Source organism: Rhinolophus sinicus, chromosome 4, assembly GCF_057876585.1.
Source record: "Rhinolophus sinicus isolate RSI-liver-muscle chromosome 4, RSI-T2T, whole genome shotgun sequence".
In the NCBI taxonomy this organism is placed as follows: Eukaryota; Metazoa; Chordata; class Mammalia; order Chiroptera; family Rhinolophidae; genus Rhinolophus; species Rhinolophus sinicus.
Window position 1 is genome coordinate 5,270,466 of NC_142504.1, and position 27,806 is coordinate 5,298,271.

General features: G+C 41.9%; 1 protein-coding gene across 3 annotated transcripts in view; it reads left to right on the plus strand.

Annotated features, from left to right (window-relative positions):
* The window catches only part of DOCK4 (dedicator of cytokinesis 4), a 364,936-nt gene that overhangs the window by 210,953 nt on the left and 126,177 nt on the right, over positions 1-27,806 (plus strand). For all 3 annotated transcript variants that reach the window (XM_088797652.1, XM_088797651.1, XM_088797653.1), the window contains exons 13-16: positions 7,731-7,856; positions 19,465-19,589; positions 20,357-20,519; positions 25,662-25,768. In XM_088797652.1, the coding sequence (XP_088653778.1) occupies positions 7,731-7,856; positions 19,465-19,589; positions 20,357-20,519; positions 25,662-25,768 (521 nt within the window). The remainder of the gene's footprint in view (positions 1-7,730; positions 7,857-19,464; positions 19,590-20,356; positions 20,520-25,661; positions 25,769-27,806) is intronic.

Sequence of the window (27,806 nt, forward strand, 5' to 3'; positions counted from 1 at the left end):
GAGCAGATAGGTGTTCGGGAGCTTTTTGACTTTATTATTGAAAGGGAGGCTCTCTAATGACTTACTTAAAAATAGTGGAGGAAGCAAGGATACACAAAATTGAAGTGGGAAATTGGGGTGCCTAATGTTCAAACAATCACTGTGGTTCAATATGTCGACTTCCCCTGTTTTCTCCTTGGACCGTGGAATTGTTGATTAAATAAAAGCAGTGCAGTCAAACGTTTTCAAGAGAATTGAGTTTACTCAGCAATGTATTGGTTTTTTACCCCCTGCTTCCCCCCTGCTGTTTCTTGGTCATTGGTACTAAAAAAGAAAGAAAAAACAAGAATAACTTGAAATTAGTTTTGGAAAAAATTCTACCACTTCATTTCCAGCCCCTTTATGCTTCGTTGATGTCCTCCTATCTCTTGGAGTTGTAATTTTGTTTGTTTAACAGATTCATCCAGTTAACGGTTTTTTGGTGTGTTTTTTTCCTTCTAACCTAAGACTTACGTTGCAAAGGTACATTTACCACTGTCGTTGTGTTTAGAAACTGGAGGAAAATTGCAAGGGATCCATTTAACATTTCAAGATAAAAACAATAATAGAATTAACATATCTCTATGGTTACATCTATAGTTAGGTTGAGTACATTCAAATTTCCAAAGTTGTGCTCTGTGGGAATTTTAAAATTAAAGAATTTTAAGAATTTGAAATTCTAAAACTACACACTGAAATGATCCTGGTTTAGGTTTGGTGAGCAAATGGTTTTTATAAATGTCACCTCTGATAGACATTAGCCGTGAATTCAAGGAATGTGAAACAAGACTGAGCCAACGTGATTTACGGGGGCATGTTCAGTTCTGTGACTTGCAATAAATTGTGTAAGAATCGTTGGCCCTGTTCCGGATGTCCTGAGAGAAACTTGAAAATCTTATCATATTATATGTATTTATGAAATGCTATTTCCTGGAGTTGGCACATGTTGCTTATACAACTAGAAAAAGTCATATTTGCTAATTAGGTCAATTTCCACGGTCCTTTTTGTCCGTTAGTAAGATGAGTGCCCATGGTTGCATCCTGCAAACAACGTACCTTTTAACCCTCACAGAAGACCAAGGCAATTACCTAGATAGGGAGCCCACCGCGCACAGGACAGCCGCTTCACTCCGAGAGGGAAATCCAACATCCTTTACTTGGCTGAGATGGAAGGACGCTTTTGAGAGAGCAGGACTGTGTTTCGGGGGTTGGGTGCCCTGTCCTTACATACCATGGTGTCATTTAATTCAATATTCGTGAATTGGCATAGTTCTTAAGGGTTGTATCACTGCTCTTGAGTTTTGAAACTTAGTTTCTTATATTGTTACAAGGAAACTGGTACTTTCTGGCACCACCTATTGGCTGGAAATGTAGTGTGTAATCTTTTTGCTCCCGTTTGGAATTTCCTGATTATTAAACCATGCTCTCTTTTTAATTCGTTTAAAATATTTTTTCAGTTAATTTACTTGCAGAAATATTGCAAGAATAGGGCGAAGAATTTCTAATTTCTCCAAGATTAACGTTTTACTATGTTTTATGCTTCTCTTTCTCGCTCTGTATCCATACTTTTCATATATATATAGACAGAGAGGGTTTTCAGTCCTTAATACTACATAAGTAGAGTGATTTTTTTTGTTTGGTCAATTAATTTACACATTTACAATTATAATGCGATTGTGCATCGAAGGCACACATGGACTGCTTGTGTTATTGAAAAACAGTGGGGATTTCAAGGATTTTAAAATGAGCTGGCTTTCTGAAACGTGGTAGACTGAACTGCTGTCACCTCCTTTCCTGCTCCACACACAGAAAAATGCTAAGTAAATTACAACCAAGACATGGGAGGCAATGGAGAACTAAGGTTTAGACAAAGGAAGGGAAATCCTGCTGAAATGAAGAGGGCGCTCAAAACTAGAAGGATAACCCCTCACATAGATGCTCTGACCAGGAAAGGGGGGCATGGATGTGTGCCCGACACTTTGGGGCTTAGTGTTAATTTACCATGGAAGTGGAGACACAGCTTGGGGGTGGACCAGTCGCACCTGGAAGTGAGTCCTTGAATGCTGGGCCTGAGAAAGCTCTTCTCTGTTTTCAAAGGTGTTGGGGGTGCATGATTCTCCCATTAGACATCAAAATTCCAAGTTCATGCCATTAGTCTGAATTTATACTAACTCAAGTAGTTTGGAAAAAGCCACCATCGTAGAACTCAGTGTACAGAAAAGAGGTCCCAGTTTACTAGCCTGAAAGAAGTAAGTGCATAATCTCTCCAAGTTGTCTGCCTCACACCCAGGGCACATGTGATTCCGGTGTAAAAAGCAACACCCAGTGAAGATGAGTCACAATAAAATGATAATGTCGTAATCACCCATGAAATCATCAGCGGTGAGTCAGAGTAAGCAGGTCCCGCAAACAGGAATGATGACCGCCTAAAATTTTAGGTAGTAAACTTTCACGATATAACTAAAGAAAAGATAGAAAAATAGATTCATAATGAAAAAGAAAACATCATGAAAAAAATGAGAGTTTTCGAACTCATGCATCAAAATTATTAATTGAGCATCTATATATCTGGCATTATTCAAGGCACGAGTAATATTTCACTTAACAGACGATATAGAAATCCTTGTTCTCTGTGGTGCTTAGATCCTAGAGGTTAGAAAGAACTAAATAGAACTGAAATTCTTTTAAAGAGGAAGTCATTGAAAAAAAATTAGTGAATTGCTCAACTATCACATGAACACGAGAAGAGAATAAATAAACTAAATTATAGCTTAAAATATTAGCCAGAATGCAACACAAAGGAAAATACAGTGGAAAAATCTGAATAAACATTTAAAATACAAAGGAATGAATGAAAAAGACCAGAATGCATCTAGTAGGAATTCCAAAAACAGCAAATAAGAGTATATGTGAAAGCTGCAACGTTTGAAAAGAAATGGTTGAGAATTTGTAGAACTTTTGAAGACATTAAGAGTCCTCAGATAAAAGTGGCAAAAGTCATGAGCAGGATAAATAAAATTAAAGTCATATGTACATAAACTGTGGTAAACTCTAGAACACCTAAGACAAAACTAGAAACCAGAGAGAAAAAACTGATTACCCAAAAAGAAATATCTCAAGCAACAGTTCTAGAAGTCAGAATGTCATGGAATAATATCTTCAAATTGCCAGGGTAATGGCCAACTTTGAATTCTGTACTTGCCCAACTATTTAAAAATGGAAATGAAATAAAGGCATTTTCAGATGAAGTCTGAGAGAATTTAACACTCATTTACTGAACTAGTTAAACATTTAAAAGATTAGAAATACAATATATGACTTACAGAATAGTAGAGAAAAATAAGGGGACTAAGAAAACTCAGTTCATTTAGAGCATAACAATTGAGATGAAAAAGAAAAAAGAAAGAAAAATCATTATAATTGAAAAACACAAAATACGAGAGTGAATAACCTCTCCCGTCACCAAATTACATCTAACATCTTCTCAAAGGTATTTGGGAACTTGCTACTTGTTCAAACCGTTGCCTTATTAATATCTGGGCACAAAACTGGATTCCCTATGTCATCAGGGATTTCGTCATTTTCACGTGTGTGTTTGTGCTCACTGCCTACTTGTATTCACCAGTTCCATCTTTGTCAAAACTGCCATATGAGTGTATCGCTCTTAATGAAGAGACAGATTGGCCTTTGAAACCTCCATAGAACCTAATCACTCAGCTATCCAGGAGCTTGGCAATACTTGACTATCCAGTGGGAAGTGGACACATCTGTTGAAAAGAATATTATCTTGGTGAATGGCGCTTAGGGAATGTTGAAGATTCTTTTGGTGGAAGCTGGTTTGTTGATATTCATGGCAGGGAGGAATAAGAACAAAAACAGTGATGCGACGTCTTAACGGTGGTGGCAGTGTTGCTGGGGTAGCAGCAGCTGACGTTTGGAGCCCTTGCCAGGTATCGCCAGCATAGTTTATGGAGCCAGTATTGCTGGCGTCTTTATTTTACAGATGTGGAAACCAAAGCACAGAGAAGTTAACGTTGAGACCGTCATGATCTGCTTTTCAAACTGCACACTTCATGGCATGGCTGCAATATGCTTATCGCCGTCATCCATTTCCGTCGCTATGCCAAACTACGCGGTATTTGGTTCATTGCTGGCAGAATGGCTGATCTAGTCTGTAATTAATTTTGCCTGCTACTTATAAATCATACGGTGCTTGCCTTTTTTTATGTAAAAGTGCAGAATTTCTTGAATTTAAAAGGATACATCTTATAGAGTGAGTTAGCTTCGGTTCCTTTGAAATTAGAGCTATCGAATGATCAACCACATTTGGTGTAATGGTTACCGAGCTTTTCTTTCCTGTACCGCTGCCCCATAGCTGAGCTTAATCATGAAAAAATGTGTTGTTTTGTGACAGACGCTAGATTAATTAATGACTATACCTTTGTTTAAAAACAGATATCAAATCATTGCCATTGTATTGGTCTTAAACATCTAGGCAGATAAAAAAAGTTAATTTTAATGATTATTTCTTCTAACAAAGAGGAACATTCCTCCCTTAGCAATTCATTTTTGGTCCTTATATTAAGGGCCAAAAACAAAACAAAACAAAAAAAACCCCAAAATGATGGTAAAACATTATTGATCTACTTGTGAAATTAAAATTTTAACCTAATTTTTTAGCTTATTGGTTGTCACAATTCCCTATTTAAAAATAAATAAATAACTCCCTGATCTTTCAAATTCCCTCAATCAGTAATAAATTCTCCTTATTTTCATAGTCCCATTATACATTGACTGACACCTTTCTGCTTGATACTCTGTTTATATGTGTCTTACGTTCCTTATTAGATGATCAGTTCCTTTCAGCAGGAACCCCACCGTAGACATCATTACATCCCAGCTTCCACCTTCCTCTCAGGCCCGAGTTACTGCCTTGTCCATAGTGGGCAGTTTGAATTGTGGCAGGAGTGAGATCAAGTGTGCAGGTAGTTTTAGAAGTTGCCCCAGGCTCAGAGATAGCGGACAAGGCAAGGATAGTGAAGTCCTCTGACGAGAAGAGACGGGAAAGAAAGAACTTCTTCATGAACGGGATATCCCGTCATACAAGACTAGTCCTGAAGGGAGGAGTGGTGCTCTGTCACTGGCCGGGGTGAATATGTGGTGTCCCTCCTTTGTAGTGATGAGCAGTTTCTTTGTCCTGATTCACTGTTTCTTCTTGTTCTGGTGACTCATTCATCCAACCTGTTGGTGGTAGTCATGGTAACTAAGACCCACTAGGAAAGCAGGGTCAGGAGTTTCTCTGATTGAAAAGCCAATAGTATTGCAGTTGTTCTTTGTGGGCTGGTCCCTACCAACTCAGCTCTGTATTGCGTTTTTTTGTTTGTCTTATTGAAAGTACACCCACTTTTTGATGTTTCTTTGTTAAGTTGATGGGTTTTTTGTTTTAGCTTGAAAACTGCATTGATGGTTTCTGAAGAGCCAAGTGCATGTAGTCAAGCCCTTGTCCAGCTGGCCTTTCCAGTCCTTGACTGTCTGTGAGTTTCTTTGTTCTGGAGAAATGGGGTCACTACAAAATGGCAATACCTTCTCTCCTCCAAATTGCTATCGCTTGGCTAGACAAATGAGATCATGACACCTAGAGCTTTAATCTACATCTTTCTTAATGTTCCAGTAGAAACTAACGTATCTTATAAGCAAATTTGAGGATGCACTCAAGTCGTTAATGCATCGTTTTCCTGCTTCCCCTGTACTGTTTTGTCTATTGTTCTCCTGTCACTTCCTCATTGCCTTATGCACCAGCTTGCTTCTCTTTGTCTGTTGTCTCCTACATGGGCTCTCTCTATCCCTTTTCATTCTCATCTTTGTGGCTCTTGCTGTCCAGAGAACATCTCTGTTCACACTTACCCATATGTCTTTCCCTAAAACACATCTTTTCTCTAGTTCCTGTGTTTAATTTTCTTCAGCATTCATATTGTCTCTGACTGCATGTTTTTCTTCTCTCATTGTCTTATCCTCTATTCAGCTTACGTAAAAAAAAAAAAAAAAAAAAAAAAAAAAAATATATATATATATATATATATATATATATATACACACACATACATATGTATATGTATATGTATATATCACTGATGGCTAAATGAATTCCTGATCCAACAGAGCAGAACAAGAACCCTGATCACTTTGCCTTCCTCAAGCCCCTACCCCAAATAGCATGATCTCCTTGTTTTTTTCAATACCATTTAGTTCTTTTCTCTCCTTACTTTGTGCATACCACATAATGTTGCTAGTATCTCTAATCAGAAACTTTGATGAGAAGTCCTAGTAAAATGATTGCACTTGCAAAAAAATTACAGACCTGAAGAATTTTGTTAAATCCATCTGATTCTCTCTTTGAAAGCCTAGTTTATAGTACCCCAGGATTTGACCATCGTTCTCCCCAGTGGGAGGGGCTGTTTGTGATTCTGTGCTGTGTCTGGCACACGCTGGTATCCTACAGATATCACCTCCTGGCAATGCAGGTGATGGTGGTGGCAGTGTGGGTGGGCATTCTGAAGGCAAAAGGACAGAAGTGGAGGATGTGAGAGACACCAGTAACGAGCTGGGGCTAGTGGAAGAGAGTGTGAGTCAAGAAGAAATCGCTTCTGGGACCGAGGGGTTGTGACACATGTTTGTGTGTCTTCATTCTCCCACCTCTGGGTTTAAGAGCAACCAATAGTACCACATAGAAGGATCCCAAAGCTGCATGACATTTGTTGCCATCAAATCATCTGGACCACTTTTTCTCCCCTGGTTCATTCTGTGTGGCTTTCAGAGGACAGACACGCCTCCATTCCGTCGCCTTCCGTCACCCAAGTCCAGTGAAGTGCGGAGGGAGATAGAGGATAGTTAGGTAAGAATGGGATGCAGATTTAATCAAAGTGCCCGAGTACCTGCCAGATTTCATTGAATTCTCCCCACTCCCTGACACAAACATTCTGTTAGATCCACACACCAGAAAGCATCAGGATGCATTGATGCAGTCACGTCCTTCTGCTCTTTCCTTGTGTCACTACCCCTTGGTATGTCTCATCTAGGTTTGATTTGAACCCCAGGAAACACTCCATATTTTATCTCAGCCTAATGCTTTGATTATTAAACAAAATTTCCTATTGTTTTAACTACTCCGTTGAAAAGCAAGCAAATAAACCAGCAAAATGCTGCTTCTGCTGTTATTTGTGTATCATACCGTTGAAGAAATTGAGAAGAGGAGCTAATCTAGTTGTGTGGCAAATACGTTTTGCGTTTCTTTCATTTCGGCGTGATTGCCGTCGTCTTACCATCTGTGCTGGTACACAGCAGTGTTGTCCTGGAAATTATGAATGGGGAGCGATAGCTTTCACACTGTGTAATGAGCGTCGGTGCAGGGGTGTTTCCATCTGGGCGGGAGGAGAGCTTGGCGCGGCTACAAGCCAGACTTCCTCTTCTCAGTGTTCTGCTTAAGTATGTTCCAGTCGCTGTGAACCTCCTTAGAAACGAGAAAACTCAGGCATTCACGTTGGAGACGTCTTATCTAGAGATTATTCCTATGGAGTGTGTTGATTGTGCCTGAATATTCACCCTTGGTTTAAAATGATGATACCATTGATTTGGGCTTGGAGAAGCACTTCTGTTCCTGCTCCTGCTATCTCTGCCCTTCGCATTTTAACTCTGGGCTCTTTCGTTTGTTTCAGGTTTAGCAGTTTCCCTACAACTGCTGCATGGAGACATCGAACAAATCAGAAGAGAGTACTCATCAGTATTTTCTCACGGAGTGTCCATAACGAGGAAGTTGGGTTTTTCTAATATTATTATGCCCGGTAAGTGACTTGGGCGGAATCACATGATGAGATAGAGATAGACTGTCCGATTTGGACATTTGAGGCATTTTTCAAATTTTGAAGAGTTCAAATGGGACATGCTGAAGAATGAAATGAGGTACAGTAAGTACTCACTTAATGTCGCCAACAGGTTTTGCGACTTTAAGTGAAATGATGTATAACGAAACCAACTTCACCATAGGCTAATTGATATAAACAAGAGTCCAGTTTCTACGACATTTTCATCAACGTTAGAATGAAATGACATTATTCGAGGATCTGCTGTATGTGATAATATATCAGCAAAAGTTTTTTTTTTTAATTAAATTTATTGGGGTGACAATGGTTAGTAAAATTACATAGGATTGAAGTGTACAATTCTGTAATACATCCTCTGTGTATCACATTGTATGTTCACTACCCGGAGTCAGTTCTCCTTCCATTGCCATATATTTGACCCCCTTTCCCCTCTTCTACCACTCCCTCCTCCCCCCTTACCTCTGGTAACCACTAAACTGTTGTCAGTGTCTATGAGTTTTTATTTGTTTGTCTTGTTCCTTCGTTGCTTTCAGTTTTATATCCCACATATAAGAGAAGTTATATGGTTCTTCACTTATTTTGCTTAGCATGATAATCTCAAGATCCATCCATGTCATCGCAAATGGCACTATTTCATCTTTTCTTATGGCAGAGTAGTATTCCATTGTGTATGTATTCCACATCTTCTTTATCCAATGATCTATCGAAGGACGCTGGTTGTTTCCATGTCTTGGAAAAAGATTTTTTTTAAAAATGTCTTTACATGTTGATTAAATGAGAATAGGTAACTTATGGGTAGCGTGGCTGCATGCATATCAGAAGGAAAACTGAGGTAGTACCCAGAAACTATTTTAGCCTTTGGTGGAAAATGTTAGTAAAGTCACTTAGAGGAAATCCTGATAGGTTTTGATAACAGTTTATTGAGCAATAGTTATCTTTTCTTGGGGGATTTTTCCAACAGGGATGGTGTGTATGCACATGCACGTATGTGTGTGTGTAGCCATATGCAAATACCTCGTGTATTCCTGCACCTCTCTTAGTTCTGTTGGTGTATACTTGTGTAATTCAGGTCTGTACTACCAACCAAAAGAGACTCCAAACAAAGGTGTTTGTTTCTAAGTGGAGAAGGGCCGGTTAGGAGGGTCACACTCTCAAAGCAAATGCCAGGTAGTCGTATTTTCTCAGGGCTCCACCTTCCACCCTCCACAACCAAGGAAAAAGTAGAAAGACCAAATGAAGTAGTCTCAGGCTGTTGACAGTACTTTTAGAAAGGAGACCCGCTAGATCACTGTTGAAATCCCATGTGTCAAAGCACAGGAGGGAAGTAGAGACTCAGTGGTGTGATTGCTGTGCGCACAGACCTAACAAGATGCCGAAACGGACCAGCATGGCATTTGCACCATTCTGGGAGTGAATGGGAATTTGTTCATGCAGGGAAGGCTAATAGAACAGTCTGGAAAGTTTCCCGAGCTGATCTGACCTTAGGGCCCCAGTCTGCCTGAGCAGCTCATGGTACTGTTGTCGAAAAGGCCTGTTTCTACAACTGTTTACTTGGTGGCATGTTATTTAGTGGCTTTTGCCAGTGTTCGTTATTTCCTTTGGTTGCTATAAATAACTGGTATTTCCTCTTTAACAAAAAAGAAAAAAAATGTCATCCCGCTGGGAAGCAAATTGATGGGCAAATCTAATATAAAAAACATATTTTAGAACAGAATGCAGCCAGCTGCTAGAAAAATTCCTCCGCTTGGTCTCTGGGCAGTATCACCGAGAAATGGAAAAATATAAGGCAACATGACACTTCACCGGCTGAATGATTGTCTGGGATGCGCTGTGCTCATGAGCTTTTTCTGGCATCAATGATGGAAATGAACTTTCTGTGGAATAAGGCTCGTCTCTGTCCCTTTCCGGCACCACATATGGCAGGGATCACACGGTCCAAGACGCATGCTCCCTGACGCAAGTCTGCAGTGCCCGACTGCAGGAGACTGTTTTAAAAGCAATTCCTTCTTTTTCTTCTTTGGCTTCTTAATCTGCCAAATTAGATGGAGAAGGGGGAGCTGTATGCATTGACTTAAACAGCTGAAAGCGACTTTAAAACTCTGTGGAATTCTTTCCACTGGCAAACATAGAGTCATTGCTTTGGTTTCCTTTGTTATTTTTTAGAATTTTGTCTTGTCAATTAATTCTCACTGGTGGCGCTAATGAAAACTTGAGCTGAATTCTTCCATGAGAAAATGTACGTGAACAGCTCTTCTGATCCCAGGGTTGCACTGACAGTCCGCTAGCATGATGTTTTCATCCTTTTCGTTTTCTAGACTTGTCCTGCAGACTGAGTTTGTGCTCTCTGACAGGTCAGGACAGGTGAGGCATGTGCTTCTACCAGCAGGTCCAAGTTCATGACCATAGTCACTGCCTGTGTGCAGAATGGATTATGTGTGGTACACAGGAACATACACAAAACTCTTCTTGATGATTGACGAGTGTCATCAGTGCCAAACTCTGGAATGGGAGAAAGATGGGAACAGAAATTGTCCCCTTGGTCCCTCCTGGCGTAAGGAGGTGACCTGCCCTGTGATTTTGTTCCATCATGAGACCCTTTGAATGCTCCCTGTTCCAAAGGTTGGCCATTCAGCACTTTATTTCTTAGGGTATCCAATTTCCAAAGAAGGAAAGTCACTTTCCGTGACGCTCCATCACTACCACCTATGAACCAAGAAACTCTGCAGAAAATTCCATGGTCTGGCCTCTGAGCCCGTGAGAGGGAGAGCAGCAAAAATACTTTAATCTGCACTCTCAAACCGGGAATATAATGCGAGCCACAAATGTAATTTTAAATTGTCCAGCAGCCACATTAAAAGTTGGAAGAAAGAGATGAAATTCCTATTAATAATATATATCTATTTAACCCAACACGTCAAAATACGATTTCAACAGGTAGTTCATACAAAGCGTTCTTCATGAGTCATTTTACACTCGCTGTTTCAACCTAAGTCTTTGAAGCCGGCTAAGTATCGTGCATTCACAGCACATCTGTTTTCAGCCACATTTTAAGTTACCACATGTGGCAGTGGTTACTATGTTGGACGGCCCAACTCTAAATGTCCTAACAGACTCCGTGCAAAGCAGGACCCACGCGGTGGCTGAATATCAGAAAGGACTAAGTGTTTGTCTACCAGACATTTTGGAGCAAAGCTGGCTGATGTGTCAGGATGTCACGGGAGGTTAGGCTGTGCCCTACACTCACCACTCCCCCCCGCCCCCCCAAAGGTCTGTTCTGACTCTGAGTTTATGATTCTTTCTGGGGAAGACTTTCTTGACTTTCATGATGGTTTCCCTACTTTATCTTCCCACCTGTACTCTGTCCCCCTGGAGACTTGTTCTTACATACCAACTGGTTATGCTTTCACTCTTTGTTAGGGAACCGCTAATTTTAATAACCTTCCAGTGCATTTGCTTTTTTTTTTAATTAACTTTTTTAAATTAGTTTCAGGTGCACAAAACAATGTAATAGTTAGACATTTATCATTTATATCCCTCACACAGTGACAACCCCCTGCCCCCATGCACCATTCCTCTGACATCGCACACAGCCATTACATTTCCACTATCTGTATTCCTAATGCTGTACTCCACTTCTTGTAACCATATATATGTATATAATTGTAGTTGACATTCATTATTGTTCAGCGTCAGCTTCAGGTGTACAGCGCAGTGATCAGGCATCGACATCTTCCCTGAGGTGCTTTTAGCAGGCAATCTTTGAAGCTCTCAATCCTAAGAGGAAGTAAGTGAGCTCGGTGGGGTGATGGGGGGAAGGCTGACGCTGAAAACAATGAGCAGAGTGTTTCAAATGGCTGCCTGCAGACGTAGCTTTGATAATGATCTCAAGATTTATTTACGGTTAATTTGCAAGTATCATTCAGAGTAAGACTTTCTTTTCTTTGGTCTCTGGTGGTTCAGAGAAATCAAATTTCTCTTTGGTCAGAGTTGACTACATAATGATTTATATGGATCGGGTAAGAAGACCATTGTTGATATGTCTGTCTCATGTTTAAGAAGAGACACGATTTCATTCTTTTAAATATAAGTATTATTCTTTACCACCGACTGATAGAGAGATGCGTGTCAGAAGAGAGAATTGCCTGAGAGAAGTCTTTTTTTGGAAAAAGCAGGTGGAAGCCAGTGTGATATGATTTGATCCTCCTTAGAAATATATTCTCCATCTAACCAGGGCTCACCGCTCCCCAGCACAGGTCACTGGGCCTCCACATCATATATGTGCAACCATTCGGCTTAGACATGATCCCCGGTCATGCCAGGAGAGGGGATGGTAGCCTTACAACCAGTAGGTGCCACGCTGACCAAAGAGAGATGAATGCTAAGGTTCTACATATGCTGGGGTTGGATCCCGGCTCCAGATCCCACTGGGGAAAGGCTGGTGCCTCCCAAATTACGAAGCTGGCAGGCCCTACCGCCCAAGGGTGTTGGACTTTCTCCAACTGACCCTACGAGAAAGCTACATATCGTTCTAGAGTATGATGAGCAGCAGGGAACTACAGCCCGTCCTGCAACCCTGTTCTGGAAAGTGCACCAGGGGTGCTGTTGTAGCCCATGCAATAGTTATCAATAATAAGTAATAGTTATAAATAAACATTTTAAAGCCAACCCTCCCCCACCGCCAAAGTTAAATATCTAACAAAATTTTAAATATCTTCTAAAACAAAGTAAAAGAGAGAGAGAGAGAGAGAGAGAGAGACAATAACAGACAGAAAATGGAGTAAGCTTTGAGGGGTTTTACTGAAGTCTACTCTATGTGACAAATCCAAACCCTTTTATAAATTTTCCCTGTCTGTGATTGGCTGTGATTTCTAGTTACCTGTGAATCTTGTCCCTATCCCTTGTCCCTTTTGAAGGTGTCATGAAGTAAAAGAAGCTTGGGAGAGGATGGTGTACTGTGTTAGTTTCCTATGGCTGCCATGAGAAATCACAAATGGGGTGGCTTAAAACAAATATATATATGTCTTTACATACAGTTCCAGAGGTGAGAACCTTGCACAGGTCTCACTGGGCTAAAACCAGGGTGCTGCCTTTCTTCTGAGAGAGAGTTCATTTCCTTGCCTTTTCCAGCTTCTGGAGACTGCCTTCGCTCCTTGGCTCATGGCCCCACACCATTTCAACCTTTGCTTCCCTACCATATCCCTTCTCTGATTCCAGCATGTCTGCCTCCGTTTTATACGAACCTTTGTGATTATATTGAACTCACCCTGATAATCCAAGAAAATCTCCCCATCTTAAGATCCTTAATCACCTCTGTCAAGCCCCTTCTGCCATGTAAGGTTAACTTATTCACAGGTTACGGGATTGGGAACTGGACGTCTTTGGCGGGGTGGGGGGGTGGGGGTGGTAAGAGGGTGTCATGCTGCCTGCCACACACAGGAAGGGTTCAGCTCTGTGTCCAGTGCATGAGTTTTTTCTCAAGTCCTGGGTGGGAGTTTTCTGGCTTGTGCTTGGGTATTTATAATGACCAAGGATGTACCATCACGTCATCTGTGGAGATGATCTCATTGATGCTGGAGTGGTCTCCCTCTGTCTTCTCTCCACTGGATTGAGTTGTTTTCTTCTTGGGGCCTCAACGTTTGTAAGTTCTGTTCGCTCTCTTGTCTCCCTCATCCCTCCTCTGATGATAGCTGAGTCCTTTCTCCCTGTTGTTTGTGGTCTGGGTGATACTGGGTCTGTGTCTGTCCTGTAGAGACGGTCCCTAGAACTGAAATCAGTGCTTCACGTACAACATGGAGAATCTAGTCGCTAATGCTGCAACAGCGCTGTGCAGAGCAGGTGGGGACTAGCCCAATGGGGGGGTCACTGCATAAATTATACACATATCTAACCACTATGCTGCATACCTGAAACTAATATGAAATGACACTGAATGTCAGCTATAACTGAAACAACAAATAATTTTTAGAAAGTTTAAAAAGAGATCAGTGCTTCAAGCCTGGTCTGACAAGCGCGGAACAGAGTAGGACGGACACCTCCCTTGTTCAAGGCACTGGTCAGTCTTCTGGTGACAAAGGCTGAATGGCACTCGCTTACGTGGTGGCCATTCTCATCCTGTTGAATTCCACGTTTTACGGGGAAAGCAGGGATACAGATCAGACGTTAGACATTTCTTAATTGCTACACTTGTTTCCTCATCCATAAAATGAAAATAATAGGGCCTTCTTATAAAGTCGATGTGAGGATTTAGTGAGATGATCTTCTTATAGAGCTTGGTGAAATACCACTACTGTCTGCTATTATACTGTCATCATCGAAGGTCACAGAACAAAACACTTACTCTTTCACACATTCTTTCAGTTTTCATGGAAGGCCAGGAAGTTCTCTGTTTCACTTCCATAAACATCAACTATCCAGCCCAAAAAGGCACTGGGCCAGCCCTGCTGGGGGCCATGGTGTACTCCACGTGGCGAGCATTCACTCTGATTCACTCTGTGCTTTTATGCAAAGCATTCATCAGACAGAATCAAGGATGGGGTTTTCAGCTCTGGGGAACCAGTCGAGGTGACTTCAGCCTCTCAAGCCATAAATGGACCCCATTTGATTGCAGTCACTGAACTCTTTTGAATGTTTTTGTGGCCTTATCATTATCTCGTCTCTGGTGATCTTTGGAGAAGCCTTCACATGTGACCGGCCTTCCCAGACAGTGGGTCTGCTAAACAGGAAAGTGTCATGCACATCAAATTGGCAGAGTAATAAGTTTGAGAGGAGCAAGGTGTTGATAAACATTGTCAGGAAAATAGCTTTTTCATACTGGTGCCATGACTGCATTTCGTACTCACGTTATGGTTTCCCTCTTAATTACCCAAGATGCTTTCTGAATACCATTTTGGCTTATTAGTTTTCTCCAGAGCCAACGTCAAGCATATTGACTTTAATTAGCATTTGTTTCAACTTGATCCTTCTGCATATTTTGGCAAAAGGTGGCGCCTTAGAGTATTGGAACATAGCAAGCTGCAAAATTCCTGGGGAGACATGGATGGAATGTCTTCCAGGAGTCATGTTCTTCCTGTCATGTGTTCTCTTTTCAAAGAAATCCTGTTTTAGTCTAAAAGGTTTGCAAAAAGTAAATGGACTTACAGGGATAGCAACAGTTAAAGAACAGAAAACTGAAACATATGTGTAAGGAGTTTTAATTTATGAATGTGTTATATTCCAGAAGTTGTTTTGTAAGCCATAGAAACAGCATATAACAAAATAATCTACCACCTCTCCCATCCCTACCTCTGCCCCACCCCCATTTTAATGACACCAAAACTTGCTTCTGTTACCCGGTCTGGACTAATATCCCACAGAACAGACGCAGCAGAAAGGGGCTCAGATCCACATCTCCTTGTTCCAGTCTTCCTTTGACTCTATATCCTTTAGACTTATTCTGAATTCAGAAGAGAGAAGAATCCAGCTAAGTTACAAGCTAAACAGGCTTTAGGGATTGTTTGGAAAGCTAATGCCACTTTGAACCTTCCTTCTTTGTCGAAACGCACCCTCACGTATGCAGCTCCCTTGTCTTCTTAGTAAGGTGTTCTCTCCTGTAACACTCCTGCTCTGCCTCCATTCAACAGTCCCTGCCCCCCTTCTCTCTTGTACTTTTATCCACATTAATGATTGTCTAATATGCTAGATATTTCACTTCTTTATTCAACACCTCCCCCTACTAGAATCTAGCTCTGTAGGGAAGGCATTTTTGCTTTGGTCACTGCTGAGTCTACCCGGCCTAGAATGATATGTGGCACACAGTAGGTGCTCAAGATGCGTTTGTTGAATGCAAACATAGAATTTCACAGTGCTAGCACTCCCGCCCCCTCCCTCCTTGGGGCCTCGACTACAGATAAGGGAGAACAGGCTGCCTTGCTAACCACCTGTCCAAAGTCAGAGTTGCCATGTCCTTCCAACAGATGAAAGGGGAAGTCCGCCCCTACACCAGGAACACTCTCTCTTCCTTTCACTGGACAGGTAATTCCTTTGTGATGTGGACAAGCTTATTACTCATTACAAGAAATTCCTGAGGTTAAAAACCCCTGTAGCCATACTTCCTATTAATCAGTGTATGTTTTATAGTCGATTTGTAAGCAGAGTGACTCATTGTGTGTCACCCACTCCAAGAAGCAGAGGAATTTTGCTGTTGTTACTAACATCTTTTGTTCTAAAGTACCTTGATTGGAGTGGTTTTTGTTTTTTCACCTGCCAAATCAGTTAGTGGGGAAACCATTGTCAAGAATTTCCTCCCAAACACATTGTTGAAATAGCACATGTGCAGACCATTCGTGTACCAGACCTAAACGTTGTGAGTTGGAACTGATTGATTCAGAGGGCAAAATTTATAAGTTTACTATAATGAAATTGTTCAGATAAATAGCATTGAGACAGAGAGAGAGAGAGAGAGAGAGTGTGTGTGTGTGTGTGTGTGTGTGTGTGTGTGTAGTGATAAATGGTAATAACATGAACTGAGTTGTAAAAATCTAGCAAACTTGTAAAGTTGACTGGGCCATTCTAAAAATTAAAAAAAAAAAAAAGGAAATGGTCAGACAAAAACCTTTCAAAGCATACAAATACAATTTTAATTATTTTTTTATACTGTACTTTACATTCTCATGACTATTTTGTAACCCCTAATTTGTATTTCTTGATCCTTCACCCTTTTCACCCAACCCCCAACTTCCCCACCCCTGACAACTAACAGTTAGTTCTCTGTGTCTGAGTCTGTTTCTGTTTTGTTCGTTCATTTATTTTGTTCTTTAGATTCCACATATTAGTGAGATCATGTGGTATTTGTCATTCTCAGTTTGACTTATTTCACTTAGCATAACACCTTCTAGGTCCATCCATGTTGTTGCAGATGGTAAGATTTCATTATTTTTATGGCATAGTAATATTCCGTCACATAAATGTACCATAATTTCTTTATCCAGTCTTCTATTGATGGGCATTTCAGTTGTTTCCATGTCTTGGCTATTGTAAACAGTGCTGCAATGAACATAGGGGTGCATATATCTTTTTGAATTAGTGTTTGGATTTCTTCAGATACATACCCAGAATTGGAATCTCTGGATCATAAGGTAGTTCTATTTTTAGTTTTTTGAGGAATCTCCAAACTGTTTTCCATACTGGCTTTACCAATTTGTAATCCCACTAACGGTGCAGGAGGGTCCCCTTTTCTCCACATCCTCGCCAGCAAGTGTGGTTTGTTGATTTATTGATGATGGCCATCCTGACAGGTGTGAGGCGATGTCTCATTGTGGTTTTAATTTACATTTCTCTGATGATCAGTGATGTTGAGCATCTTTTCATATGTCTATTGGTCATTTGTATGTCCTCTTTGGAGAAATGTCTATCCAGGTCCTCTGCTCATTTTTAAATTGGATTTTTTGGGTTTTCTTTTGGGGGAGGGTGTTGAGTTGTGTGTTGTGTTTTTTTTTAAAATAAATTTTGGATAGTAAGCCCTTCTCATATGAATCATTAGTGTATATCTTCACCCATTCTGTAGGCTGTCTCTTTGTTTTCTGTATGGTTTCCTTTGCTGCACAAAAATTTCTTAGTTTGATGTAGTCCCATTTGTTTACTTTTTCTTTTATTTTCCTTGCCTGAGGAGATTGAATAGAAAAAATATCACTAAGAGCAATGTCAGAGAGTTTACTGCCTATGTTTTCTTCTAGGAGTTTTATGGATTCAGATCGTACCTTTACATCTTTAATCCATTTTGAATTTATTCTTGTATATGGTGTAAGAAAGTGGTCCAGTTTCATGGTTTTTTTTCGTTTTCTTTTCTTTTTTTGTTGCTTTCCTTCTGGAATTCCAAGTTCATTGCCTTCTCAAGTTGATTTGTATGCGTTGTTAAAGTACTAGAAATTCGTAAGACAGTACTATATAAATTGTTTTCACTCATGTATTTTTGTAGACTCTTTGTAAAGGGTGTTTAAGATTTCATTCTTTTTGATGAAATAGTGTCATTTGCAACAACATGGATTGATCTTGAAAGTATGATTCTAAATGACATAAGCCAGACAGAGAAGGACAAGAACCATGTATCACTCATATGTGGGACATAAAACAGAAAGCAACAAATGAACTAACAAAAAAAATAAACTCATAGACACAGATAACAGAATGGTGGTTCCAGAAGGGAAGCAGGGTAGGGAAGGATGAAGAGGGTAAAGGGGGTCAAATATATGGTGATGGAAGGAGACTAGCCTTCGAATGGTGAGCTCACAATGGAGTATACAGATGTTGTCATATTACAAAGTCGTACACCTGAAATTTATGTTATCAACCAGTGTTACCCCAGTAAATTTAGTAAAAAAAATAAATAGAAAGATTTCCTCTTGTTTGGGACTTGCTCTGTTTCCCTATTTTCTGGCCCACCTGTTTCCTGGTCAGCCTGCGGCATTTGAGAATGATGCCGTCATAAAAAGTTGGTCGTTATGGAGCAAGGTGAGCAGTCACACTGGTATTCCCCATGTTTTTGAAAGCTTGGGCGCTCTCTTGTATACACTTTGGTCAGGAAGTTTTATAAGTCTCCCATCATGGGCATGTTTGTATGGTTATTGCCCCAGCTAGTGAGGTGCTTTCTTCTGGGGAAGTTTTATATTAGAAAAAAAGAGTATTCCTTTTGATTCTTCAAATGTTTGTAAAGCAAATTCAACCTCGCCAACCTGACCGACATTTGCCTTTCAGAACTTTCTAGTAGACCTTGGTTCACTCTTTTCTCACTTCCCTGTTCCCTCACCACTTACCCTGATTTCGTCCTTGTAGGAGTCGTAAAAGCATGCTGTCAGCATGTTTGTCTCAGTTTGCTTCTTGCCATTCAATTCCTCTTTTTTCCTTGCAATAATCAGAAAGGGGTGAGATTAAAAAGCGTTCAAAGTTTTATAAATAATAGATGGCATATGTCTACATAGAATATGTCAGTTTGAATCTAGGGCTTTTCTTATTTGTTTTATAGCTTGATGGCAAGAAATATTAAGCAAGTATGCCTGTATGACTGAATTATTCTACATCTGTGTTCATAAAGCATTAATCTGGGTTCTTCCAGCAGTGAGATCATTTGGTCCAGGCATTTTGGAAAAGATTGAAATTGTGACGGTACCCATTGCAGCCCTATCATGTTATTCCATTTAGCTATTTCTTCTACTCTAAGTGCTGTGACTATAAAGGATTCAGACTGGTTTCTTTGAGCCAGCCCCGCCAGGCTGTCATTTTGTAATCACACCTCATAAATGAAACGAGGGAAACATTGAAAGATGGTTGACATCACCTTTCTGCTCAATCCCAGCACTCACCTCCTAAATGTGCAGCCTCAGCACTGCTCATTGAGGCTCGCAGAGGCTGGCGGCTACTGTTCTTGGATGTGGGCAGTGAGGGTGAGAGCCCTTTGATAAAAGTGCACAGAGAACATACATTTCCTCTATGTGTGTGCTCTAACACTATGCTTTGTGAACTCAAGTTTTCCTTCATACAGTACTTTATTACACTTCTTAGTGTGTATAACACCGTTTTAATTCTCCTCTCCTGCTAGGTGAAATGAGGAATGATTTATACATCACTATAGAAAGGGGAGAATTTGAGAAAGGAGGGAAGAGTGTGGCCAGAAATGTGGAAGTTACGATGTTCATTGTAGAGAGTAGCGGCCAGACCTTGAAGGTATGTTAAAGCCGGATATTTTGTGGTAAGACAATTCATATCATTGCTTTGGGTTCACCTTAATGAGACCAGTTAATTTCTGATTTGCAGTATTTTCAATCTTTTCTTCTCCACCCCGTGTATTTTTTTTAATCATTGAAATGCCTCTCAGAAAGAAAAGGAGAAAAACAAAACGACTTCTACAGTTTGTTTAATTAATTGTGTCAACAATTTCCTCATAGCAGTTATTCAGTCAGTGCAGTATTTTTTCATGCCATTTTATTTTTCCCCTTTCACCTGTGATGGTTTGGGAGATGAATACTTTTTTCCTGGCAGTTGGTAAAATCAAAAACGAAAACAAAATCCACATCTAATGACGCGTTTTCATGTTGACCAAAGTAAGGCATGAAGATTGGGCTACGACTAATCGGGGTGATAACCCCGGGTCCTTTATGGAACGTGTTTTGCGTGAACCCCGGGCTGAGTGAGTGTCGCGGGCACAGGCTTTTGCCTGCAGCCTGTGGAGAACTTCGCTGCGCCGTCCCACTCGCCAGTGCCCACGTCGCCCAGGTCACCGAGGCCCACCCTGGGCACAGGAGGCCCCGGGAGACCGGCCTCCGGGTGAAACGGCCAGAGCCCAGTGGCAGCAGGAGGTGCAGGAACAGGGAGCCAGGGTCTGGGGGGTCATTCCAGCTGCTGTGTTGTTCGGGGAGCCCGCAGACAGCAAAGCGATGGCTCGCTGCTCCCGGAATAACCTTTAAGTGACGCCTGCGTGTTTCCTCTGCCAGGATTTTATCTCCTTCGGCTCCGGAGAGCCGCCCGCCGGCGAGTACCGCTCCTTCGTGCTCTATCACAACAACAGCCCGCGCTGGGCCGAGCTGCTGAAGCTGCCGATCCCGGTGGATAAGTTCCGGGGCGCGCACATCCGCTTCGAGTTTCGGCACTGCTCCAGTAAGTGCTCTGCAGGGCTGGCTGGGCTGTGCTGGGGGGTCCGCGGGCTGGGCTGCAATGCACGGTGAGCTCAGCTGCAGAAAGCGTGTGACACGCCAGGAACCGCCACGCGGGACGCGTGAGGGCGAGGGGTTCCTGAGAGCTGGGCAGGCTCACTTGTTCCCAAAGAACCCATAACCTGTGTGGAAACCAAGGAAGGAGGAGAAAAAATACCTATGGAAATCTACAGCGTTCTCCTTCCTAAACACTGACCTGTCACTTTCGTAGTCTAGAAAGAGTAGACAGAAAGGGCAGACGCAGCATTACAACCTTGACCGGCCATGGTGGTCTCAGGCAGTCCTGACCTGTCTGGTGTTTCTCCCACCAAGGGCTCATCCAGCTCAGAGGAACTCATGGGGACTGGCCTGGCCTGTGAAGTCACTAGGAAAGCCTCTGATTGGCTCAGATTTAGATCTGATTTGCATACATCTCTGTCCCAGAGCAGCCTCAGACAGCATTCAAATGAGAATGAGGTACGGTCAGTCCAAATGGACCTTAGAGATGGTGTGAAGTAATTGCCTCATTTTACAGGTCAAAATACCTTAGATGTAGAGAGGTGACCAGATTGGTTTGTGTAAACATCACTATCCAAATAGTTGTCGTTTCTGACACCTTTATTTTAATTCTTTTGTATTCATTACTCTTAATCCCCCACCAACCCCCAGACCAGGGATCTTCTGGTATTCCCTCTGTCATTGAAGTGTTCCTTCCAGAAGCAGCAGCCTGGAAGGAACGGAGGCATGGGCCAGTAAATGGGCGTTGGCTGCACCTGAGTGCTGTGTCATTCACCCAGGATTCAGGGAGAGAAGGATGTCGTCTGTTGCTGGGACTATAGCATGTTTCGGAACTGGCTCAGGAAGTTGCCATAGATTATGCTTTTGTGGGTGTTTCAGAATGGAGGGAGGTGACTGGCCCCGTTCTCCCAAATTCTCAGAAGAGTCTCCGGGGTAGGACTTGAGATGGGAAAGCATAAAGGACTTGTAATGGTGCCACACCATTCCTTCCACCAGTCTTTGTTTTACATTCTCAGTGGGGCCCAACACGTGCTTTGAGGTTTAACATAAGAAAAATAAGGAAGTAAATGTGAAATGGAAGAAAAGGGAGAAAGAGAATTTGGAGAAAATTGTTAGAACTTGGAAAGTGGAACAAAGGCTATTTTTAGTAAAACCTGTTAGACCTCTGTCCTCTTGTCGTCCTTCAAATGTATTTTCATGTGTTTTTTTCATTGTTAATATTCAGAAGATACAGCAAAAGAAAAAAATCCCCATAATCGCACAGACTATAAATAATCAATGTAATCATTTTATCACATGATAAAACATTCCAAATATTTCTCTGTGTGTGCACATATTTATTCAAAAGTAATATTTATTCACAAAACAAATATTTATTGAACACATACTGTGTGTCAAGCACTTTACTGAGCATTGAAGATACATCAGTGAACACAACCAAATAGCTCCTCTCACAGAGCTTCCATTCTAGAAAAGGAAGACAGATAATATAATACCTGCGAGCAAGTGAATACGTACTTTATCAGGTAGTGATAAGTGCTGTGAAGAAGACTAAGTTGGGGTTAGGTGCCAGAAAGTGATGTTGCCATTTTACACAGGGATCAGGAAAGACCTTTCTGATAAGAAGACGTATCAAGTCAGCAACAACTGAAAGCAATAAAGGTGTGAGCCTTGGGTGTCTGGGGAAAGAATATTCCAGACAGAGAGAATAGTAGGTACAAAACATTCGAGGTTGAAACATGCTTGGCATTTTCAAGGACTAGCAAGGACTCCGGAATGAGCAAGTGAGTTTGAACATGAGGCAATGAGGCCACAGGGGAGCCGGAACCCGTAGGGCCTCTGGGTCGTGGGGAGGACTGTGGGTTTATTTGGAGTGAGGAGAACCAGTAGAGGGTTTACATCGAAGGGAAGTCTGGCTGCTGTGTGGATAATAGAGTGTGGAAGGGCCAGGTGGTAACAGAAAGACCATTCAGGAGGCCTTTGCAGTCCTGCACCTAAGAAATGAAAGTGCTTTGCATTGGGATGGTAGTGGTTTGATTCTTTTATTATAGGTTGATTGACAGATTGGGTGTGAAAGAAGGAGAAAAGTCAAGGATGACCCCAAGATTTTGGCCTGAGAATGAAGTGGTTATTTAATGAAGTGGGGAAGATTACAGCAAGAATCTGTTAAGATAGCAAAAATCAAACATTCCATTTTAGACATGTTAAATCTGGGACGTCTGTTAGACATTCGAAACATCAAATAGGCAGTTGAACGAGGTCCAAGCGAGAGACTTAAACTTGAGAATGAGAGCATATAGTGGTATGCTGTAAATATTTAATAACTAGCCCTTGGGGTGGTGGAAAGGGTTGGGGAAGCCCTGAGTCACAGTGTTTGCTGCTTGCCATGGGGTAAATACTCACACCATGGCCAATTTCAAGCTACCAACATGAGGCCATTGAACTTCGAGTTGGGGAAAGATTTGGTGAGAATGCGAGGGAGGCAGTAATGAGATTACCAAGGAATAGCCGGTGAGGTTGAAGGAGAATCCAGGAGGATAACTGAAGAAAGTTTTCCAAGAGGGGGTTGATCAGACATGTGAGGTCCCAGTGATAAGTGAAATAAGATGACGGCAGAGGAATTAGCACGCGATTTGGCCTCATGGAACTCACTGACCCTGACAAGTGGTTTTAGTGGATTTGCAGTGACGAAAGCCTGGCTGGAGTGAGTCCAAGAAGGAAAGGAGGGAAGGAAGACGGCAGTGAGTTCGGACAAATCTTTTGACAAACTGTGCCATAAAGAATACAAGAGAGCCGAGAAGTGGTTGTAACGGAACAGTGGGTCACAGGAGGGGCTTGGTTTTGTTTTTCTTTTTTTTAAGATGGAACTTTTAAAACATGTTTGTTTGTTTGGTGGCAATGATTCAGTAAAGAGAGAGAAAAAAAAGGATGATGTGGAAGAAAGAGAGGACGACTGCAGGAGCAGCGTCCTTGAGCTGCCGAAGGGGCATGGGATTCAGGATTCAAGGTTAAGAACTGTCCTTGGGTGGGACAGTGCAGGTGGATACAGGAGGGCACAGGTGCGGGGGGGGGGGGGGGGTAGTTAATAGGTGGAGGCTGGAGCATGTGGAATGAAGTAATTGCCTAGAAAAGGGGAAGAGTGAATTGATTAGGTAAGTGTCGAAAGCTGGCCCAGTTTATGTGTCAATTAAAGTGAGATTGGTAGCAGAGGCATGGAGTAAGCTGTAGGTAGGGTGTAACCAGGTTGCGTGCGGTGTTATAATGGAAGCGTGGAGTGAAGAATTGAGGGCATTTGCAAGGAAGTGATTAGAATGATAGATCATAGAAATGAGACGCTGAGAGCAAATGGAGAGAGGGGATCAATAAATTGGAGAGCCCAGGGGGGCAACATTGTTGGAGTTGGGATACTAGGAGGAGTGAATTAGAAAGTGGGGAGGTAGAATCCATAAATTTAGAGGTTTATGAGCACAAGGGGATCATATTATACATACTGTCTGTAACAGCTCCCTCAGTTTATTAATTGGGATGGAATAGCCCAGGAACAAAGGCCGTGTACTTTAAACGTGGGTATTTTATTTTAGAACAGAAGGCACATTTGGGGAAACTATTGCTTTGTTTCTTACCTTTGCTCATTTTATTTGTCATGGAACATTTTTATCTTTCTGAATTAAATATCAAAAACCGCACCAGAAAGATAGTCAAGTGAACCTAGGAAACGATTTCTAAATTAGTCTTCTCTCCTAAATCAGACATTCCATACCTGGCACCTCACTGATGTAGAAATCTCTTGCCAGAAATTTTTTTGCTGCGATTTTTGCTTCATTTTTAAGACTATCGGTATTTTCCCAGTTTCTCTCTGGGGTTGAAATGAATGATTATAAAAGAGAATTCTTTGCTGTCATTGCATTTTCGGGGATGCCCTCCTACTCGAGGCCAAAGCCAGCCAGCCAATGTTACTGTGCTCTTGTGGCATTCCGCTTCTCTGTGGGTAAATGCCAGACAGGCTTATAAGGGAGGGTGTGTTGCTGACGCCTCTTGTCTGATCTTATAGCTCACCAGGTCTAACTCACCCAGCTCGTGTCTCCTTGCACCCCCGAGCTGGGCCTTCCTCGTGTAACGTTCCACTCCCGCTCTTGTGTGGGAAAGACTAACTACCAGGCTCTAGGAGGCCACCAGCCCCGGAGAACTCCTGCCTGCATGTGTACATACTAGAGGAGAGTGGAGCTGGACAGACACGGTTCTTTTAACACTTTCTTCCTTTTTTGGGGAAAAGGAAAGAACTGGAATGATAGTCAAGAGACGTAGAGCAAGCTACCTCATCTCAAGAGATCTCAGTTTCGTTATGTATAAATAATGGCTCATGGCCCTTGACCTTTCTAGCTATTGTGACCCTTACTTAGGCATCTGAAAACCTCATCGCCTCGTTTCTGGCTTCCAGAAACTTACTGTAGGAAGCCCTTCTTCAACTACAGATTGCCATTCATGCTGTTGTTGGGTTTCGGCGTGCCCAGCTGATTCCACGGAGGTCGCGTCCACAGGCTTTCTGTCTTTACACCTGTGACTGTACAGGAAGGACTTCTGTCATGAGCCGAGGCAGGGCTTAGGGACGCCCGTTCCAGGCGTAGTGAGCAAAATACTGCATTTGACATCCATTTGTTCAGGTGGTCATTTCACAAGTATTTACTGAGAATCGACCGTGTTCTTGGCACTCCTCGAGATACCAAGCTTAGAATAAAATAAAACAGGTAAGAATCCTGCACTCAGTGGAACTTCCATCCAGAAGTGGATGTGAGAAGACACAGGCAGTACACAAGCTTTTAAATAACATAGTTCAGATAATGTGTCCCATGAAGAGAATTAGTCACGGAATGTAGCTTGCCGTTAAGGGCCAGGAATGTGAGGTCAGAGGGTGGCTAAGGACGCAGACTCCCACCGTCGGAGTCGCTCTCCCCTGTGTGAAGGAGCTGGTGAGTGTGGGTTATGTTTCTTGACGATCACGCTTCTTGACAATCTGTGTACCTGAACACAGTTATGTAAGCAGGCGCTTAAACAAGCAAGCAATTCCTTTCTCCCTTCTTTCCCCCCACAGCGAAGGAGAAAGGAGAGAAGAAGTTGTTTGGTTTCTCTTTCGTCCCCTTGATGCAGGAAGATGGCCGGACCCTTCCAGATGGCACGCACGAGCTGATCGTGCATAAGGTAACAGCAGCCAGATGTGGGCGACGGCAGTGGAACATGGGGCCAAATTCCTCACTCACTCTCTTATCATCACTCTGGAAAAGAGAAGAAGAGAAAAAATGACTGGGAAGAGTGTTCTTTTGGAAGGTTATTGGCAGGGAGAGTGTCTTTTTGAAAGTATTGTTTCTATATTCTGTGTTGTATTTTGAAGATGATTTTTTTTTTCCACCTTAGATATTTAAGTGTAGGTATTTGGGTAGGTTTATAGGTTGACCTGAAGTCTCGCATACTAATAATATGTGGAAGAAGGAATCCATTCTTTATGGCACGTCAGGTGTGGGCTCTCTCACCTGTGGCTCAGAGGGTGTGTTTTGGGCAGGTGCTAAGTTTCCAGTCATGTCCAGGTTCACTCTTTAAATGAATGTGAATAATACCAAAGCCCTCATTGCTGACCAGAGTCTTCCGTATATGCTGCTCAGAGCCATCTGTGTACTTGAAATGCCAGGAGGACAGTCGCAGAGCTTGCCTCTCTGTGAGCATTTAGTTGGTGGATTCCCAGACACAGAACCCTCCTCCGACACCAGAGGGCTGTCGGGTGCCTGCTCACAGCAGGGCCAACCCTTTTCTCAAAATCAGAGCTTTGAATCAGAACTTTAAATCCATCCGCCCAAGCCCCTGAAGACATTTTCACTGAGCATGCAGAATGCCGATCCATAACGCATAGGGAAGTTTATTTGAGCTTGAACAACTTAAATGCAGGTGTCCCCAGTGATGTTCCTTGGCCACAGAGGAGGCGCAAGACGGTGTCTGCAGATTGTCTCATGCTGGGCAGACCTACTGTGCAGACCCGCCGGGAAGCGTTCGCTCCCCTGGGAAACCTTAGGTGTCTGAGTCGTCTTGCGATTGGAGTTATTCCGTGTTGCTTATTTAAAAAGGGTGGAATACTGGCCAAGTATAACAATTTCTTTTTCTAGTCTGTAATGACATGGTTTTCTTTTTCATAGTCCTGAGCCAACAAGTTCAGTTTCTGCTTCAGACCACTTGCAGTTTACAATCATAAAACCATATTAGGAGCATAATGTGTACCCTTCCTCTGCATGGCGGGGAGGCGCATGGCCTGCTGACAGCTGCAGCTTTGAATGTATTATGTTTTTTTAAAAAAATAGAAACCAAAAGAAAGACAGGGAGGAGTGGATTTCAAACCACTGGGTAAGAGGCAGAGCCCATTTAGTAAGTGGTGTTGGGATGACCATGATGGGTGTTGGGGGGGCAGGGAAGAGCTGGATTCCTGCCGTTGCTTCTCACACCAAAACAAATTCCAGATCCAATGTGAAAAATAAAACTGTCAGGGCTTTAAAAATATGAGTGAACATTTTTATAATACTCAAGTAAGGAGGGCCTTTCTAAGGACGGCTCAAAAAAACTTTTTTTGTCAATTTGGCTGCATAAAATTTAAAACTTCTTTATTGATAAAAACCATCATAATCCAGGCTGACAGACATATGACTGAAACAGTTGCAATACAGCTTACAAAGCGTGATTATTCCCAATTTACCACAGGGTATCGCAAATCAGTAAGAAAAAGAAATGGATAAACACTACAAGCAAGCTATTCAAAAATTATAAAAATAATACATGCATAAATAAATATTTGAATAATCAAAGAAAATTAAAGTTAAATAAAGAGTGGGATATCTTTCGGCTTATTACATTGGTAAAGATTTTGAAAACCCGCAATTGGCGAGTAAGGTTAAGGAGGAAGTGAACGCTCTCTTACATTCGTAGAGGAAATGTGTGTGGCAGTCTGGCAACACACAGATAATTTTAAATGTATATATCCTTGGACTCAGCCATCCACATCTTCGTATTTACTGGGAAAAGACAACCAGACAAGGTGAGTGAAGATGATCCAAGGACGATCATGGCAGATTCCTTAAAATATGGAAAACTTGAAAGTTGTCTAAATGACCCATAATGTAGGTCTGGTTAAATAAATTAATTACATCCATGCAATGAATGAAATGCTTAGTGGAAATTTTTATGTGCATAGAAGCATGCT